The sequence below is a fragment of the Mustela nigripes genome, chromosome 14 (assembly GCF_022355385.1).
Source record: "Mustela nigripes isolate SB6536 chromosome 14, MUSNIG.SB6536, whole genome shotgun sequence".
NCBI lineage: Eukaryota > Metazoa > Chordata > Mammalia > Carnivora > Mustelidae > Mustela > Mustela nigripes.
Window position 1 is genome coordinate 8791260 of NC_081570.1, and position 15469 is coordinate 8806728.

At 43.9% G+C, this 15469-nt stretch overlaps 1 protein-coding gene across 7 annotated transcripts in view; it reads left to right on the top strand.

Annotated features, from left to right (window-relative positions):
* The window catches only part of VPS13D (vacuolar protein sorting 13 homolog D), a 249077-nt gene that overhangs the window by 153140 nt on the left and 80468 nt on the right, over window positions 1-15469 (top strand). For all 7 annotated transcript variants that reach the window (XR_009399590.1, XR_009399591.1, XM_059375825.1 and 4 more), the window contains 5 exons: window positions 738-887; window positions 1773-1869; window positions 3867-4015; window positions 13828-13962; window positions 15046-15213. Coding sequence is in view for 5 of the 7 variants with exons in the window: in XM_059375825.1 (XP_059231808.1) it covers window positions 738-887; window positions 1773-1869; window positions 3867-4015; window positions 13828-13962; window positions 15046-15213 (699 nt within the window). In the remaining 2 variants the exon portion in view is untranslated. The remainder of the gene's footprint in view (window positions 1-737; window positions 888-1772; window positions 1870-3866; window positions 4016-13827; window positions 13963-15045; window positions 15214-15469) is intronic.

Below are 15469 nucleotides of genomic sequence, written 5' to 3' on the forward strand. Positions count from 1 at the left end.
ACGTTCTCTTTCCTTTCCCTGATGTGGAACTTTGTTGGAAAATGAAGTGGAGGTGCCCGCTTCCTGCAGTGAGTCTTCTGACACACCTAAACACAGTGGGGTGTAGACAGCGTGCTCCAATCTGGTGCTGATTGGCGTGGGTGAATAGAGCAGACCCTAACGCCACTAACATCATCGTTTCATTCCTAGCACAGACTTGACTTTGGTCAAGGCCACTGTTTCCATTTGGTAGCAGCCGAACCACCAGTTCCCTAGTTTTCATGCTCTATGGTCCGCCCACCTCGCTGATAGCCTTTAAGAGCGCTGGGCTTGACGTCAGACAGACCTGGAGTCAAGTTCTAGTTCTGTGAAGAGCCCGCTGTGCAACCTTAAGCAAGGGCCTCTCCCCTCAGCTTCTTTATCTGTGCCAGGAGGTTGTGGTAGGGACTGTAGCGGAGCCCTGACTCGAGTGCCTCTGACCTCACAGGTATCCCGTGATTCAGATCATGCACGTGAGGGGACTAGCTTGTGCCTGGCACGTGGCACTCCCCACGCACAGGAGAGCTGCTGTTGTCCTTCCGACTATAGTTGCTGCTGGTCTGCAGTGAGGATACGTTTTTCCAGCTGCTGCTGAAACAGAGGAAAATGGCAGGGGTCCTTTCTGAGTGTCCTACCAAGGAGGGGACCCCACTCAACGAGAACAGAGAGCTGAGAAGTGAGCCGTTGCCCCTTCTTGTTTTGTCTTGTTCCTGGGCCAGGTGGACAATCAGCTCATTGGTACCACTCAGCCCTTCATGCTGTACGTGACTCCCCTGAGCAATGAGAATGAGGTCATCGAGACCGGCCCGGCCGTGCAGGTGAACGCGGTGAAGTTCCCCAGTAAGAGTGCGTTGACCAACATCTACAAGGTAGGCCCTGGGGGAGGCTGCTGGGCTTGGCGCGGTGGCAGGAGCTGATCTGTTCTCTCGCAGCCCAGTCTCCGAGTACGGGGTCTGGCCCAAAGTCGTCCCGCACAGTAGGGCAGTCTGACTTCCTCCATGGGGTGGGGGCCCACAGCAACTTCTCGTAGCACCCAGCGTTCTCTACTGTGGCTTTGCACCTGATAACGTGGAATCCCCAGGGCCCAGAGTCTGTATTCATCAGAGTCGAGTCTCTGTGGGAAAACATAGCATCTTCCAGGTTGATCAGGACCAGGTGTGATCCAGATGTGTTATTAGAATAATTAGAGAGTGTTAGGAGGGGTCTGACCTTGGGATAGACGTCCTCTTGTGCAAGCTGACTTACACTGACTACTAAAAGCACATCGTTCAAAAGTGATGAGCTTTCTTCCCTAGAGAAGTTTCCACTATAAGCGGGCTGATAGAGCAGCAAACTCTGGCAAAGTGGGAGCTAAGAGGTTGGTTCCCCTATTTCTGCCCTTCGTCACCATTACCAGTGGGCCTGTGTGCAGCCCTCCAATCCTGCCACTCCTTCAACGAGTTTGCTGTCCACGTGAGCTCAGCACCAGAATGCTGTCCTCCGCAGCACATCTGCAAGCAGGATCCTGACTTAAGGAGACACAGATGCCCCGGAAACCAAACAAGAGGGCGGTGAATTGTATATTAAACCTCTTCTGGAATTCTTGGCTAATTGTAACAACGTAGAGAGAGATGAGCCAGAAATCATTTGGCAGTGTGGTTACAAAATCACATGAGCAAAGAAACTGTGCCACGTCATTTGGGGGCCTTCTTCATGGCCCAGATGAAAGTTCCTTCTGGTGTTTACACTATTAATCAGAATCTCTCCGTCTCTAGCATCTGATGATCACGGCTCAGAGATTCACAGTGCAAATTGAAGAGAAACTGCTCCTCAAGCTGCTGAGTTTTTTTGGCTACGATCAAGCAGAATCAGGTACTGTTGAATATTCTAGATTTGTGGCTGGGAAGTGACCCAAGAATGGCCTTTTCTAGTCCCTTGTGAAAATAGGTGGCTTCTGAGTACCCAGCAGACTCCCTTCACACCTCGCAGCCGGAGCCCAGAAGCTGAGGCCTGTGTCTAAGCGGCTTTTTTCAGAACAGCCTATTGATGGGGGCTGCGGAGGGTAGCTGATGCGAGCATGAAGGAAGCATCTTAGAGGTGTCTTGGGGTCCCCAGGGTTCAGCCTTTGGAAAGCAGCACACTTTTCCTCTTCGTTGTGCATTTGTTGACTCATCTGCTTGAGGATAACAGAAATGATGTTCGTCATTTAGCAAACCACTTTGTTTCCTAACCTCTGTTTAGTAAACAGACTGGGGGCCAAGAATCAGAAATCCCTTCGGCAGTTCCTTTGGTTTAGTTAATGGAAAAAAAAAATTGACTAGCCTTAACTTCTTAACTTTTTACATCCATGCCCTTACGCCTTAATGTCATTACCAAGTTTTCTAGTTACTTGACTCTTCTTTAGAGATGGGAATGAGAGAAGCTATTGGAAACCCTACATGTCCCAGCAGTCACTACAGAAATCATGTAGCTTTTGTGTCTTTATTTTAGATTCCTCCTCATGGCCTTTGTCAGACTGAATATAGAACTTAGAAAGAAGTCGGCAATGCTTAGTCTTTTGAAGATAAAACCGAATATCGAAACTGAGAAATGATAAAATAGACTTGAATGTTTATATGTCCACGTTGGCTAGAGAAATAAACCACTGGGGATGTGTGTGCATATGTACATACTTAGACACAACACACGAAAAATATTTTTGCTCTTTAGCCCAGACTTATGATTCAAACTTTATGTGTATTTGGGATCAGAAGCAAGATTCTGTCCATTTAAAACTGTGTTTTCCACTCTGGGTGTGTGTTTGGACTCAGACAGCCACTCGAGACCCTGCCTGCAGGTAGCCAGGCTCTTTTGGCACCTTCCTGGGAAGTTTTACTTTCAGTTTTACTGGACATGCTTTTCTTGTAAGTTGCTCTAAATAAATTTCTCACCAAGCATCGTATAGATGTTTATAAAACCCTGGCCTTTGTTTCACTGGAATGTCTCTTCCACGCTCCCTGTTTAGGTTCCCTGAATACAAACAGGCAGGTCTCTCTTGCAGCATCATTTTCTCAAACTTCGTCCCTTGTTTTCTATAAAGAGAACCATAAGCACGTACAGCATACATTTGTTTGATAGGCAGATCGGTACAGTCTCCTTGGTTGTATTTCTAAGGCCCGTGAAGGCAAGGGAAAGTAAGTTGACCGCGTGGTTGTGGGTACAGGAGCAAGGCAGAGAGCACATTGCCGTGCGCCAGCCCACGTCACTCCTTCTCACTACACAAGACGTAAAAATAAAAATCTGCCTCAACTCTGCTGCTTTCACAAACGTCCGCCATTTGGTAGAGCGGGTGCCTGCTGCCGTGATGTCAGCTTGTTATAGCCTGTGGCCGGTTTCTTTTTAAAGGCATTCTCTTGCACTCAGGTACCTTATTCAACTGGTTATGTCGTTCATTATAGTTCAGTTAAACTCTACTCCGAGGGATGCTATTTGGATATATCATCTCATGAAATAAATGCAGATAATCGGGGTCATTTATGATAATCATAATAAGAACAACACGGTTTCTAGAAGACTTATTGCCAGCACACACCCGTGGCCTCTGGCTTCCCCACCTGCATGATTTTTTCCAAAGATGATGTCTGCCAGATGGCATGGAGTCATGAAAGATTAGGCTATTTTACTTTCTTGGTAAACAACAGGAAGCACATCTGCTTTTACCAAGAAGTGGTATGGGGATACTGTACATAGCACCAAACCCCGAAAAACTAACTTTGGAGACATGTTGACATTTCTGTATGATTATTTTTCAGCATTAGCATTTGATGTGTGAGACTTCAGGAGATTCTTTTTTTTTTTTTTTTAATTTCTCTATTTTACTCTTGTACCAGAGGTGGAAAAGTACGATGAAAACCTCCACGATAAGACGGCTGAGCAGGGTGGAACACCAATTCGGTACTACTTCGAAAACCTCAAAATCAGCATTCCCCAGATCAAGCTGAGCGTGTTCACCTCCAACAAGCTACCACTGGATCTCAAGGTGAGCGGATTTCTGGGTAAGATTTAAACAGTGGCTTTCCCTGGAAAAGAGTGAGTATGTTTCCTGTTTGCTTTTTCTGTCCAGGATCATCTTCGATAGCAGGTATTTTTACAGGCTTCCCTTTTAGAAGGTTCAAAATATATACACACACACGTACATGTGTACACATAATGTGTGTACATACGGACATATGTGTAGATGTACATGCACTTTTTAAAATACTTAAGAGCAAACAGAATTACATAAAACCCGTCTTCTTAACTCTTGGCTTGTCTCAATGAGGTCAGAGCCTACTTTCCTAGGGCCGCTTGCAGATTCAGGAGAAAAGTTACAAGCAAGGCAGTACCTGCCTTTTGTGCCCAAGACCTGCCGGCCCACCGGTTCTCTCCACCTCTGTGTGAATGGCCGAGACCAGAAGTGTCCACTCCTGTCAAGGCGCACACTCGGCCCCATACCGCTGAGGTGTGGCCTCCCTCACCACCGTCTCAGAATGTAACACGCCTGCAGACCGTCCTGACCTGCCCTTGACAGAGAGGGCCTGGATTCCATCTTCGTCTGCCGCAGGAAGATCCATTTTAACGAAGGGCTGGGGCTGGGATTCACATTCAAGCCCGCGTGACTCGGAAGCCTGTACCGTGCTGCACTGTGCCAGATACCGCCCCCTCAACCCGCCCCCCGCGAACGGAAGGCATCAGAGCACTTTAGAGCTGTTGGATGTTGGAGTTCAGAGAGTTCTTTCACTCAGGCCTTGTGGGTCAGCCGTGATGGGAGCAGGAGGATGCCCCAGGTGCTTGTTAGACAGTCTTTTCCTAGACCGAGGCTAAATCTGCCTCACTGCCGCTCGGACCCATTACTTCTGGTTCTTCTCGTTTGTTGCCCTGGAAGACGGTTGTCAAGGCACCTGCTCCCCGCCCTCCACCCGCAACCACCAGCCCAGGACACGGCCACTGCCCCACGCGGCCTCCTCGCAGATGCTGTGTGACGACCTCTCTTCTGAGCAGGAACAGCCGCAGACCTGAATAGACAAATAATACACCTGGCGACCTCGGTTCAGCTGCCTGCCGGGACTGTCCAGCAGTGCGCCGCTTGACGCAGCGCGGTGGGGACCGTGGCGTGTGGGGCGAGTGCCCTTCATCTGAAGGGGCTGCCTCGACTCAGGTCCGGCCAGTTGCTGTCACAGGGCAACATGAACCCAGTGTGGCTGGATCTCCAGATTTCTAAAGCGAAGCCAGAAATCTGAGTTTTTATGTGGAATCTCCTGGTTTTGAAATGTTGGCAACCAGTTTGAGTTGTTTTCTTTAAAAACCTTTTGAGCTTGACAAAACACATGTGTGGGCCTCATGTGGTGCCTGGTTTGCCAACTCACAACTTCTAAAACAGACCTATAGGTAACGAGACCATGGTCTGGTCATCAACAGATCATACTTGGATAAGAACGGGGCAAGGGTGGCCGCTTCTTTTCCGCGGCAAGCTGGGGATGCTGGTCAGGACCAGAGGGGCAGGAGTTGCTTTGCAACCATCCTGAGAACAGCGTGGCATGCCCTTAAACAGCGGACTCTCCTGTCTGCTTGATTGGCTTTAATTTCATGTTTCCCAGGAGACTAAAGATACTTATAATTAGCCTAGGAGTGGGGGGAAAACCATGGGAAAACCACTATCTTGTTAATATCCACAAGTATCCACTTGACTTATGTGACCCCTTGGAATGGGTTTGTTTGATAAAGTATATATTCCCCCAGAACACTTGGCATGCGCCCAACAAACCAATGTTAAGCATTTCCTGAGAGTTAAGGACTTCTTGTTTTTTAAATCATCTTACTTAGAAACACAGACACCTAACAGTTCCTTTCAGATTGCTCCCAGCAAAACACTTTCCCCCAGCCTGACAAATGCAGTAGGATTTCCTACAGCTGAAGTAGGTCCAGACCTCCGGGGATAGGGTGCTGCTAGTGCATGCGTGATGCTGTGTGAACGGTACATGGGCGATCCGTTAAGGCCAGTGTTCCGTTTGTCACCGTACTGAAGGAACCTTTTGAAGGCCTTTTCAGATGATTGTTCCAGAAATCCAGTGGAGCAGCTGTGTCATGAACTGGCTGGCGGGGCGGGGGGGTGGGGGTGGGCATCCTGAATGGGGCACATTACTGTTTCAGGCAGGGTGCTGGGAATTGGGACTTCAGAGTTAAATTCTCAGCTTGTGGAAGTCACCATTTCACTGTGTCTCGAATTCTCCTCGTGGAGTCTGGGACTCATAAAATAATGTCATTTATTCAAAGAGTTTCCTAACAGAGTAATATCCCTTTATTAGCAGCTCTTAGAAAGAGCCGTGTGCTCTTTGAGACAACTGTATAATGGCTCAAAGTATGTGCTTAGGGAATGGAGTGCTGTCCCAGAGCAGGATTCACAAGAGTCTGACTAAAAGGTAACCGTGTCTCTGGTATTGAAGGAATAATTATCTTGATTCTCTTGACTCCAGGCCAGAAGTGAGGCTGTCCGAAATCTCAGAGGGAAGTCTCTTCACGTTTACAGGGAGGGCACATTATTGCCAGATACAGTGTCTGTTCAGAAGGACTGAGAGCCGCTTTCCCATCTGCTATCTCGATTGGATTCCTTCCTCTGTGATGGGAGAAGGGGGAGATAATAGCTCCATTTCACAAATGCAGACACATCCCTCCCCTCCCCCTTCCTCTCCATTAGTCTCCTGCCTGCAGTACTAGGGAGTAGCAGGGTAAGACGGAAAAACCAGGTAGTTTGTATGTACTTGGGTGTTTTTTGTTTTTATTTTTTTTAAAGATCAAAAGAAGCCAGGAGCCTTTCAAAGGTTTCACGAGGTGGCCTACAGCAGTCCTTTTCCCATTTAGAGCATTGGGGTATTACAAAAGAAGGGCTTTAATTGAGCAATCTAGTTTGGAAGAAAACCCACATTTTAATGGTCAGAGAGCAAGAGGGTGGGGTGAGGGGGAATTTCAAACAAAGACACTATTTAAAAAGCCTAAAACTGTCTTCTCAAAGGCTTGAAATAATTTGTTGGGAAACTTCAGACCCTTTACTTTTTTCCTCCCCTCCCTAAATAAAAACCAGATTTGTTAAAAGGAAAAAAGATCCAGTATTGTTAATTGTATTTCAGAAAGTGCCAGAGAGGGAACTATGCCTGTAGTTTTAAACACTGTCCCAGGAGGGAAATGGGCAAATACCCTGCTTCACATAAACAGTCTCTATGTACCATAAATAAACCTTTAAAGAATGAATTCCAGACAGTTTTGTTTAGTGCAGGATAAACTCAGAAAGGAAAAGACGTGGCCCAGGGACTGGCTTGTGATCCGAGACCTTATGGCATATGGACAGGTATCTCCTCTTTCAACTCCATAAAGTTTCTGGAAGACTTCAGTGGTTTTTGTCTGGAGGAGGTAGGAATAGACAGTTTCCTAGTTTTATTAGGAGCTTCTGAGCCCAGATGGCTTTCTCCAGAATCCGTTTTATAACAGGAAACTGTCTGCTACTTGAGTAAATAAGCATCAATTTTGTATACTACTGTATTCGATTAGTCATTTTGTTACTTCAGGAAAAAGCCCTGTTTGGCTCTTTGTCCTCTCGTCTGTTTCCCTTTGACTGACCCGAACAACCTGAAGGTGGCAGATTAATTCCTACCAAGGGCTGCATCTTGGCTCTTTCTACTGTGGGAGGCCCCAGAGCCATAAATGACAAGGCGGAGATCATTTTTACTGAAGGGCCAGGGTATCTCCTGCGTTCAGACAAAGCACAGAAGCCATTCAGAAAGGGGTGGGAGTCTCTCGTGAGGGTCTGGACAATTTGGTAAAGGTTTTAGAGTCTCTGCTCCTATGTTGGGTTCCTCTTCAGTATTTGGTTGCAATGAGGAAGTTGGGGAGCAAACAAGCTTTTGCCTTAAGCCTTTGTTTGGATCTCATTTCCTCTTCTCTGAAAAGAAAGTAATGCTCAGAGGTGTATTGGCAAAAAAGACTGCTGACCTGATGTCAATACCTCCCCCAGCGCATTTACTGGGCGGCTCTAAGCAAAGCGGTTAGGCCGGGCTGGGCCTCAGTTTCCCAGTCAGTGCCACATGGATGCATGAAGCGTGCTTGAATGAACAGCAGAAGGCTTTTCAGGAGAAACAATGGAATCCTCCATTCTGGTCTGCATGCTTTCCACCTAATGGGTGGTTACTGTCGTGAAAATGAGCATGTTTGAGTCTAAGATCTCCTAATAACTAACTGCACAAGCTTAGGTCATCCACTTAACATTTCTTTGGTTTTATTTATTTTAAAAAATGAGACTGTTCAGCTGAATTAGCTTGTTAGGCTGAATTAACCTAAGAATGCTCTCAATCTCTAAAATGTTTTGTTCTCAAATTGTTCAGTAGGAGGTTACTGGTGACTTCCCAAGGGCCCAGATATAGGGACCTTTTGTCTATCCTCATCTCTGTAGGGTCCTCCGCTACAGTCAGCATTGCTGATCTCCCTGTCCCTTTCTGGTTCTCCTCTTATTCCTCTGTTGGTTTCTTTGTCTTCTTCACAGTTTTCTTTTTCTCTGTTTCTCCTGATTCATCTGTATAAGGGCTCTTTTTACCTCTGAACCGAACTGTCTGGTCGCATCACTTGCCCATTTAAAAAATCATATTAATGGTCTTTTATCACCTGTAATTTTAGAAGCTTTTTTTTTTTATAAATTTGGTCTTTGAAATGAGTTGCAAGGTTTTTTCCTTCGGTTTTTCAATTGTTTTTTTTACTTTTGATGTATGTATGTTTTGGGGTTTTTTTAATCACAGGAAAGCTTTTTATTTTTATGTCATCAAAATTACCAGTCTTTTGCCTGTTCGTATTTGAGTCCCCAAAATTTTCCCCATTCTCTGGTTTTTAAAAAATTCCATCTATATTTTCTTCCCATTACACAATTTCATTTCAGTTAAAGATGCTCTTGTCCCAAAAGAATTTAAGACAGCCTCTGAAAATACATGCTAAAAGATGAAAAATAAGGGAGAAAATAGAAAGTGCATGAAATTACACATGAGATTTTACCATAAAGGCATTTATGATTCACTGGGGGTTATATAGAGGTTTTAGTAAATATTATTAGACCAACTAGATACCCATCTGGAAAAACACACAATTAGATTTTTACTTACACACTATACAAGGAAAGATTCTGTGTAGATCAGAGATTTATTAACATTATTTGCATGAAAAATTCTTTTCACATTCAAAGAAGTAAAGTGTTTTGCATGCTGTCCAAAATCCCTGAATTATCAATCTTGTTAAATAAAAATATAATTGGAAAATAGACCATATCCAGAAATTGTTAACTGGCTTATAGTGGAGCCAGACTAGCTGAGAATTGCAAGAAAAGCTTGGTAGAGAAAAACTCTGAAAGTCTGTTTGAAGGTATTGGAAAGCGACCAGGACACCTAGGACCTGATGGTCCAAGATTTATGTGAGGAAGGAAACTCAATAAACTGAGTCCAAATTTACTCTGATTTTATTCTTGAGATAATCCTAATCTTTAAATGATATGGGGAGAAAGTCAGAGAAGGTGAGCAGAAAGTAGCTGTCAAGGCAGAGAGTCTGAGTAAGGCTTCTGGCAGTCTCCTGGGGCTGGCATAGCAAATGTTAGGTACTAAGAGAGCTGGTAATCAAGGGAGGGGCTAATATCTTACAGAGAAAGGACAGGCAGAAAAGAGCCCCCAGGTGGTTTGAGCTGCTCTATGTCTTGAGGCAGATACCAATTTCTAGGTAACTTCATCTGAGAGAGGCCAAGCAGAAGGTGGTGGTCAAGAGGCAGGAAAACAAAGTAGACCTTTTGGCAGTTTTCTGGTGCCGGGGAGATTAAAAGTGGAGGAACTGAATTGGTTGTCAGTTGATATCGCTGACACTACACCAGGCCTTATAAAGAGTAAAATAGACCAGGGGTTACAAAGACTGAAACCCAGCCTTGAGAAAGCCCAAATCCTGATTACATGAAGCCCCTTTAACTGCCTGCTAAAAACTAAAGACTCATGTGAAATCTGTAAAAGTTTTCATAGAAAATGTTAGAGTCAGTCACAAATTACTGGACCTGCCAAGAGAGGGGACCAAGAATAAAAACAGACACTAGAAGCAGACCCATAGATAAAACAAATATTGACTTTATCAAAAAGAATTTTAAAGAGTAAATGTAAGTGTGTTCAATAAGTTTACCAGAAAACTATAATCTATATTTTAAAAATAAATAAGGGAAAATTATAGACCAGAATTGTTTCATGAACATAGAAGAAAGAAATCTGAACAACGTATTAACAGATCAAATACAGAAGTGTATGAGAAGGAAAATATAATTTAATTGGGCTTATTCCAGGAATGAAAGTGTAAGTATTTTCAGATAAATTACATAATTTACCACATCAACAACATGAAAAGAAGAAAAAATATGATTATCTCAATAATGGCACTAAAAAGAAAGAAAGAAAAAAGAAGGGAACTGCCTTAATCTGATAAAATGTATCTATAAAAAAGCTACAGCAAACATGCTCAGTGGGAAGGAGCCAGCCCATTATCACTACTTCAGTTCACTGTCATACAGGAGATCCTAGCCAGCGCAATAAGGCTAGAAAGATTACAGAAGAAATAAAGAAAAAGTATAAGAACTGGACAGGAAAATGAAAACTTTGTTATTTGCAGAGAACATGAATGTGTACCTGGAAAATCTAAAAGAATGTGCCCATAAGTTACTATCTGAATGAATAAATAAATTTACAAAGGTCACTGGACATAGTGTACAAAAATCAATTGTATTTCTACATTTCAGCAACAATTATAGAGAAAAGGAAAGTTTGAAGAATGTAATTTACAATAGTGTTAAGAAAACATCAAATATGGTATCATTCTCTATGGCTATGTGATGAACTACTCTAACCCTCAGTGGTTTATTTTTTTACAATTCTATGGGTTAGCAATTTGGGCTGGAGTCTGTTGAATGCTTCTTCTGTTGGACTCACCTGTTTTTATTGATCTGACAATCAACTGAGACTGACTGGTTTACCATGACCTTACTCACATGTCAAGTGTTAAGTGCTGCTATCAAGAGAACCTTCTTCCACATGGTCTCTCAGCTTCTCCATGTGGTGGAAGTGTCAAAAAGGGCAGAGCAGAAGCTCCAAGGTCCTTCGGGGCTTAGGCACAGCAGTCATACAGTGTTCCTTCCACTGCATTTTCTTGGTTGAAGCAAATTTCAAGGTCAGTACAGATGAAATAGCCTTCACTAATAGTATAAGATGTAAAGAATATATGGCCATTTTTAATCTACTGCAGAAACCTTGGAATAAATCCAGCAAAGGGTGTATATAAGACCTCTGTATGGAAAACAATGTAACATTATTAAGAGAGACGAGAACTACATAGATAAGGGGACATACCACATTAATACACTGAAAGATTTACTACTGTGAAGTTGTCATTTCTCAAATTGATCCATAGATTCAATGCAATCTTGATGAAAATTCCAAGTTTTTTTTTTTGTATGTGTGGCAGATTGACAAGCTGATTCTAAAATGTATTTAGAAATGAAAAAGGCAAAGAGTAACTAGGGTAATCCTTAAAAAGACCAAAGTTGGAGAGCTTATACTGTTAGATTTTAAAACTCATTACAAAACTATAGTAATTAAGAAAGTGTGGTATAGGTAGAAGGCAGAACAAAATGAAACAGAAAAAGGAATCCAGAAACAGTCACGTTAATTCAGTTACTCAACTTATGACAAAGTTTACACTGTACTGCAATAGGGGAGAGGATGATCATTTCAGTGAACATTACTTAGTTAATTAGATATCCATCTGGAAAAAAATGGATCTCAATTTCTGCTTCATACCATATAAAAAAGTCAAGTCCAAGTAGATTATAGATTTAAATGTGAAAAGTAAAACAAAAATTTTTTAGGTTAACACAGGGAGTATCTTTATGACCTTGATATAGATAATAACTTTTTAAGATTTTATTTATTTATTAGACAGTGAGAGAGAGAGCACAAGTAGGCAGAGCGGCAGGCAGAGGAAGAAGGAGAAGCAGGCTCCCCACTGAGCAAAGAGAGCTCAATGTGGGGCTTCATCCTAGGACTCTGGGATCATTACCAGAGCTGAAGGCAGACACTTAACTGACTGAGCCACCCAGGTGCCCTGATAATAATTTCTTAACCAGGAAATAGAAAGCTCTTTTCCTAAAGGAAAAGATAAATAAGTTGGATTTCATTAAAAAACACTATTTAAAAAGTAATAAGTCACAGAATGGGAAAAGAGAATTGCAATTAATTGCAGTACATCTAATCACCAGAGGACTTGTATACAGGATGGATAAGAAAAATGGTGATGCCTGGGTGGCTTGGTCGGTTAAGCATCTGCCTTTGGCTCAGGTCATGGTCCCCGGGTCCTGGGATCAAATCCCGCATTGGGCTCCCTGCTCAGCGGGGAGCTTGGTTCTCCCTTTCCATCTGCCTCCCCCTACTGGTGCTCGTTCTTCCTCTCTGTCTCTCTGACAAATAAATAAATAAAATCTTCTATAAAAAGAAAAGCACCTACAAAGTAATAAGTAAAAAACAGACAACCCGCTACAAAAATAAGCAAAAGACTTGAGTAGGCACTTCACAGAAAGGGATCTCCAAGCAGCCAATATATGTATCACTGGGAAGATGGAATTTAAAACCACACTGAGATGCCATTACACACCCATCAGAATGTTTGGCTTTTAAAAGGCGGTCTGTACTGAGTGTTGATGAGGATGTAGAACAACAGGAAATTTCATAGACTGCTGAAGGGAGTGCAAACCAGTTCAGCCGCTGGCTATGCCTGCTGGGCAGTACTGTATGTAGTAGGGTTGGACCTGTATGTTCTTTGTGACACAGCAGCTCTACTCCCAGGCACATATTCAAGAAAAGTATGTACATGTCCATGAATGTTCATCGCAGCATTACTCATAATAGCCAAAAGCTTGAAACAGCACCAGTGTTTATCAACAACAATGGCTTAATAAACTGGAATACAAACAATGAAATTTCAGCAACTGCAGCTCTCTGTAACACCCAAAATACATACTGATGGTGTCCTTTGTGTAACATTCAAAGCAGGGAAAGCTAACCTATGGTGATAGAACTCAGGATAGTGGTTACCCTAGGGGAAGAGGGAGTAGTGACCAGGAGGCCACAGCTGGGGAGGGGGCTGCTTCCAAGATGAAATCAATAATAATTTACTCTTCTGGTCTCCCGGATGGTAGTTACATGTTTGCTGTGCTCACTTTGGGGGAAAAAAATCATTGAACTGTACATTTGGTTACTGTACCTTTCTATGTGTGGTAACTTCAGTCAAAAAAGGAAAACTCGGGGCGCCTGGGTGGCTCAGTGGGTTAAACCGCTGCCTTCGGCTCGGGTCATGATCTCAGGGTCCTGGGATCGAGTCCCGCATCCGGCTCTCTGCTCAGCAGGGAGCCTGCTTCCTTCTCTCTCTCTCTGCCTGCCTCTCAGTGTACTTGTAATTTCTCTCCGTCAAATAAATAAATAAAATATTAAAAAAAAAAAAAAAAGGAAAACTCAACACAAAACAGACCAGAAAGAATTATGCTGTGAAGCTAGAAGTGTTTATTTCTATGTGATCTGTGTTACTTTGAGTGACATGTATATTTTTTGTGCATATTTTGCTTTTGTAATTATAGGGAACATCCTTCTTTATAAATATCAAAACCTTGACTCTCATTGGAAAATTGATAGGACTTGTAACTTTCATGGAATCCAAAATTATAGGACGCCGGAAGGCCATCAAATGTCATTTCCTTTCTTCCCTAACTAGGCTCTAAAAAGTACCTTGGGATTTCCACTGATTCGGTTTGAGGACGCCGTGATTAATCTGGATCCATTCACTCGGGTACATCCCTATGAGACCAAGGAGTTCATCATCAATGATATCCTCAAACACTTCCAGGAGGTGAGCTTTGGAAAAATACTTAGTGGCTGGAGCATAAGCAGAATGTTTGTTTTGGTGGTTTGGGAATTTTGGTTACTAAGGCATTTCTACTAAGAGCCCAGTTAAACATTTGCTGTGTTAGGGGTCAGGTCACAGCCCGTGAAGCCCATACACATTCTGAAAATCCTGAAACAGTGTATTTGATTTATGAGCTGTTCGTCTTGTCCCTCACAGAGCTAGTCTCAGGGGCTTCCACCAGATTAGTCACAAGTCTTAAGGGTTCAATTGATGCTTTAATGATAACACAAAATACTCTGACCTCTCTATTGACTGGGCATGGGCCTACTTTGAACAACCCCCTCAGTGTTCTTGGAGCCTATGAGATCTTGCCCTAGAGTTGAACTTCTAAATTTTCGTATCAAGTTGGACATTTTCCATTTTTTATTTATTATCCAGACTCTTTGATAAAGAGAGAAGTCAAGATCATATCAAATAGATTAACTGTCCAAGTTAACATATATTCTGCTCCTGCTTCCTTTCCGCTCGCCTCCCGCCACCTCTCCTCTCCTCCTTGGCTCCCTTCCTCAACTTTCTTAATGGCCGGTGTTTCCACTCAATGGTGAGGACAGTGACGTGGCAGATAGCCCTGGAATCAGTGGAGGCTTGCTCATGCCCTCATTATGCACCGTCCCCTCTGCCGATTACGAGGGGAACTTCGACTCCACTCTCTTCCCTCATTTTCCTTCTAGAACTCTCCTCCTGCTGCTGAGTTCCCTATTTGTAGGAACAACAGGAAGTGTGATGTATATGCTAATAATATTTGTAAAGGGTCTTTCCTGTTTAGTCTTAACTATTTATTCTTTGGAATGGCTTTGAGGCGCATTTCTGAGTACTGAGAGTCGTCTCTGGGGTGCAAGCATGGGGAGAGCTCGGGGGGAGCTCGTGGAAGGTTAGGAGCTGGCCGTTGATGAGAATTAAGAGGTCATTGGGGGTGATGACGTGAATGGAGGAGGAGACAGATGTCTCGCCTCTTTGCTGGGCACATTCTGCCCGCAAGCTTCAGCAGGTGCTGTTTTCATCTCCTCTGTCTGCCCCATTTCACAGGAACTCCTCAGCCAGGCAGCTCGGATCTTGGGATCTGTGGACTTTCTCGGCAATCCCATGGGGCTGTTGAATGATGTTTCTGAAGGGGTTACTGGACTGATAAAATACGGAAATGTCGGAGGCCTCATCAGAAATGTCACGCACGGCGTATCAAACTCAGCTGCCAAGGTAAGGAAAGAAAGGTGAAATCCGTTGTTGCTGACCTCAAGAGTGTTCACGTCCCCGAGATTCTGTCGTAGCCGTGAGGCTGTGAGGAGTTACACACGTGGGCTTGGCTTCATTACCCACCCGCCGCTCTGTGCACCTGGCGTCGGGTCCGCTGAGTCCCCCACGGTCATGTCATCTTCCTTGTGTCCGCCACTGCCACCTCTTCCCAGGCTTCAGTTGTCCCCTCCCCGGGTCACTGCACTAGGCCCCCCGACCC